General features: G+C 41.3%; 1 protein-coding gene across 1 annotated transcript in view; it reads left to right on the forward strand.

Moving 5' to 3' along the window:
- Positions 1-4,838, forward strand: part of LOC138052884 (uncharacterized) — a 14,562-nt gene extending 9,724 nt beyond the window's left edge. The window contains exons 7-10 of the mRNA XM_068899479.1: positions 1,440-1,523; positions 1,885-1,944; positions 3,551-4,477; positions 4,720-4,838. Of these exons, the coding sequence (XP_068755580.1) occupies positions 1,440-1,523; positions 1,885-1,944; positions 3,551-3,679 (273 nt within the window). The 3' untranslated portion in view covers positions 3,680-4,477; positions 4,720-4,838. The remainder of the gene's footprint in view (positions 1-1,439; positions 1,524-1,884; positions 1,945-3,550; positions 4,478-4,719) is intronic.
- Positions 4,839-4,872: the final 34 nt, after the last annotated feature.

Here is a 4,872-nt window from a genome sequence, read left to right on the forward strand (position 1 = left end):
CTTCAATTACATACAAGTTATTTACTTTTGAGACTGTATCATGCTTTAGTGAACTGGATTTCTATTCTTTAATGCAAATAACCGTATTATGGGATTGGTGAAAAATAGCGAACTCATTTGTTCCCGCTGTCGTTCGCGTCCGAAATCTCCAACTTGCGAGTGTCCCGCCCGTGAAAAGTATGGCGCGTTTTTGGTGTCAAAATTTAAAAATGCCATTCAAACGTCGACAATTCAAATATTCAATTCGGCAATTTAAACATTTAATTCGCGTCACAAGTCAGGTCTTTGTTTTACCAATACAGAAAGAATTCTAAACATTTATTAATACTAACCTTAGGCCTAATTGAATTGAATTGCCGAGTTGCATGCGCGTTGAATGTTTGAATTGTTGAATTTAAGGTTTGAATAGCTAGATGCCAAATGCACATTTGAATCTTGACACTAGAAATGCGCCATAGAAAACTGGAGTACGTCTCCTTTGCTTAATTTTGTGTTAACAGATTCATTCCTTGCATTGTAGGGGTAGGGAGTGCAGGGATGGCGATGCAAATTTCCCTTTCGTAAACGGTCGTTGCCATTTCTCAGAACGGTCGTTGCCATTTGAAACGGTCGTTGCCATTTCTCAGAACGGCCGTTGCCATTAATAACGGTCGACTACACACTTCACTTCAAAGAAAATTAGAAGAAACAAACTAAGCAAAAATATTAACAAAAATTAAGACAAAAAAGGAAAAAAAAACATTTATAAAAGAAAAACTGGAGGGAAAAAAGAGTCATGTTTTGTGTGAACATACGTGATAGAGGGGACTGGTTTTGAAGCTCGGTGAACATCAAAGGAGCAAACAAAGATGCCAAAATTTAGGTTGGAAAGTCCACGACTGTGCATAATCTTTTGTTTTGAATTCGTACACTATGCATGAATTACGTAACCAACACGTTTCTATTGGTTAGTTCCTCAGCACGGAGTAAACAACTGTTGTGTTTTGTGCACGGTCAAGGCCAAAAAAGAGAACAAAAACATACAACAAAGAAATTTGTCGGGATTCATAACCATTCCCCTCTATTAACTTTGGTGTGAATGACTGCTTGCTTTAGAAGTGAATAGATTAGCAACATTAGGAGGTGTTAAGTTGTTAGATATGTCATGCATTAGAGCAGCAACTGATTTTAAGTACAGAAAATCGAGAGGAAGAAAACGAAAAGAAAGAAAGTAGGGTACAGCATGAGATTTGCAGTCACCAAAGTACATCAGGCGGGAGCACGATTTCGGAGAATAAGAATTTTGTTTGTATATATGAGTCTTGGCGGCAAGGCCTCACGCGACTATGCCATACAATAGCTAAGGGTGGATAAGTTAGATGTATATGCGGTGTAACGTAGCTAGGGGTACCAAATGTCTCATTGTAAATTAGAAGTTAAGTTCTTTGTCCACCACGCAGGGGATCGATGAGGAACTGGCTTTGGCTGCTGAATCGTTCTTAGAGGGAGAAGATGGATGCGTCCTTAATATGCCAAAAAATGAGGTAAGCGATTCAGTTTCCAAAAATTGCCTTTTGAGCTATGCTTGGTTGTTAGGGGAGGGGGAGGGGGAGGGGGGGAGGGGCTTGTTTACTGGTAAAATCATTCTCTGTTCTTTTCGACCTGCGTATTGGTGGTTTTCATGTTACGTCATCGCCATCTCTTTGTTCGCGTCCACCAGTAATTATACATTGCAGTGCTGTTATTTCTGTCTCAATACATTCCTTGCAAACCACCTATTCTTTCCGTCAGTCTTCCATCTTTGCATTGTTTTAGCTTTTTTGGATACATGTCATGCTTTCCTGCCTCAGACCTTGCTTTAGTTTTATTCACGTTTAATCTACCTTGCTACCATGTTCTACACAGGTCCGGCTGAGCAAGATTTTCCAGTGGTACAAGGTAGATTTTGGCTCCGACAACGAGGAGGTAACCAAGTGTTTTTCAGTCAGTTCAGTTATAATATTTGACGTAAAATGTACAGAAAGAATTATTGACTGGTTAAAAATTTTCCCAAAAGAATTGACCGCCAAGATCGGTGGCCAATTTTCAGCCAGAGCGGTCGAAAACTTGACCGGTCTCCTGTGAACGTGCGCAGCCTTATTTAGGACCGATTTACAAACTACGATTCTTGTCGCATGCGACAAGCCTTTGACAGGCCCACAACTCATCTACGATTGTCGTGTGCGTCAGAAAAAAATGTCGTAGCGTTTTAAAACGCTGCGTCGATCGTAAGTCATATCGTAGTCCTGTCGTAAGCTTGTCGCATGCAACAAAAATCGTAGTGTGTACATCGGCCCTTAGTTGAGGCTGATGATATTTTCGCTGGCAGTTGTCAACCATTTTCCAAACTAGCGGCTGCTAATTCATGATCAAACAGCACCCGCTGGAATTTAAGTTAAGCTGCTCGAAAAATAATCAGGAAAGGGTACCTTGTCTTTCCAGCTGCATGTGAGCCTTCAGTACGAAAATTAATATGGCGTCTAGGAGTGCGATCAGGGCTTTGCCTGGGTTTGACACTGTCTCCAAGCAACGGCATGCGCATATTCAATAAAGACACGATCTCTGTAGCGTCCTTTCTTTTTCGTCTGCTTGCAGGGTGGCAGTAGAAGGGATAGTAAAATTTACTTTTTGATGCGGGGATGGCAATTATGAAAAAAATATCTGGAACAACTAAAGTGGGAGAAGATCATAAATGGTTTGAACCCAGGAGTCATGTCATAATTAAGAGGTTGTGTTAGTCAAAAAATTATTAATACGGATACTAAAAAATTCACACACGAGAAATTGCTCAACCAGTCCCTAAAAAGTTAAATTAGTTGTCCTTTACTTTGAGGACTCAAGCAGCGGAGAGAACGAGAACGCAATACGCTTATTATGGTGACGCTTGTGCAGCAAGTCGGCTTGTAAACGTGCTGCAAGCGTTTCAGAAAATTTCTTCGCGAGGTCAAATTCAGAAGTGTTTGAAAATTGTGCGCATAGCGATGACTGAGGTTCTGATACTATAACTTGGTGACTTTTGAAGAAATGTATTTTTTCCGATTGTGACTCGGAGATACTCGAGTGCTCAGAAGCGAGCCGATCCGAGCCGAACCTACGAAGTTACGATTTCTAATTCGGATGCTCTACCACTTCGTTGGAGCTAGTTCTGTGACCATTGTCCCGCTTTACCTTTACTACTGGAATAAAAATTGTCCGAATGGCGCATTCTCGAAATTGGTTGGTTGGGTGTTCTGTGTGTTCGTCCTGTGCATGATCGAGAAAAGAGGTTGTCGGTCGGTCCCAAGTCTCCGCGTCACAATAGCATCCAGCATGCCGAGTGTTTTCTAGATGTCAACCCTGCTACCAACCTCGTTCCCAGGGTCTCTCTTCTCTGCCTCCATTGTCGTTCTCAACGACAATGGAGGCAGAGAAGAGAGACCCTGGGAACGAGGTTGCCCTGCTACGACTTGAAAATGAATGAGGAAAAATCTATCTTTTGCACACTTAACAGGTTGGTATCCTTGTTTATTCATTTATATTTATTGTTTTGCAGATGATTCGATTTATCCTGGCTCATATGGGCGAAGGAAAAAAGAGGGGTAAATTGCAGGAGCTCTTACTCAGTGGAATGTTTAAAGTCAGCTTCATGAAGTACAACTGGGACTTAAACTCCAAACACTGAGACGCTAAAACAGAAAATCATGCCGACGGGAATTTGTGTATTCTTTGGTTGACAAAACTGTGACAGGATCACATAAGAATGGTTTTTAGTTTCATAGATCTCAGAATTGTTTAAAATATAATGCAAAATGTTGAATAACGACGTTGGTTAGATGGGTTTTATTTATCTCTTTCTGTCTTTTCTAAGTGTGAAGGTCAAATGTCAGAAAGTTAGGACACTCTCGCACTAGCGGAGTTTTTATTTTGCTCGCTTGCTCGCTAGTTTTACACCACACGTACGTGCCTCTTTTAACTTGATATTAATTTAACTAACTTTCAGTCGTGACCTCAGGGAAACGATTTGTCTAGTCTTTTTAGTCTTTCTATGTGCCGCAGTGTACACTCTCCCGCGAGATGTCGAGCCCTGTTATTTTATGATTCTCTTGGAAAATTTAAACGCACGTTGCATTCCTGTTTTCCGTTACATCTTAGCACTGCAACTCTTCGCACTGCAACTGTTGCTTCCGTAAAATAATTTTGGAGTGGAACGGTAAAATTGGATTTTGTTTCTCTGAAAGTCATGTTATACCACCGCGTGTGGCACAAAATTTTTGCCGCAGTTTATTTTTGAGATTGGCGATGTTTACGCTTTGCGGGAACAACGCTTTGGGAAGGGCCCTATTCGCGCGGCGGCCATATTGGCCATAGACATTAGATTTCGTGCCCCGAGCCTCGATTTGAAATGTTTGGGAACGAGTTTCGGTGGGGCAAAACAAGAGTTTTCAATCCCTCTGGACTCAACATGGCCGCTGAGTTATGGGTCACCTCGCAGCTCTTACAAGGTCTCACCTGATTGGAGACCACCCTTGAGGTTTAACAAAAGAACAAATAATAGAAACAATGGACCCTAGGCCTAAAACAAAAGGGCCATTGTTTCTGTTACCCTAGGCCTAAAACAAAAGGGCCATTGTTTCTGTTATTTGTTCTTTTGTTAAACCTCAAGGGTGGTCTCCAATCAGGTGAGACCTTGTAGGAGCTGCGAGGCTACCGTGAGTTATTAAGGCCTATTGACTGTATTTATCTTAGAAATGAGTGCCCCTTTTTATGGCCAATGATACGTTTGTTAAAGATAATTACGGAGACGCATAAAACTGCATTAGGTAAATAAAATTATAAACAGACTTTGGGTACTGCAACTATCGATGTTTCACAGTG

The sequence above is a fragment of the Montipora capricornis genome, chromosome 6, assembly GCF_036669925.1.
Source record: "Montipora capricornis isolate CH-2021 chromosome 6, ASM3666992v2, whole genome shotgun sequence".
Classification (NCBI taxonomy): domain Eukaryota; kingdom Metazoa; phylum Cnidaria; class Anthozoa; order Scleractinia; family Acroporidae; genus Montipora; species Montipora capricornis.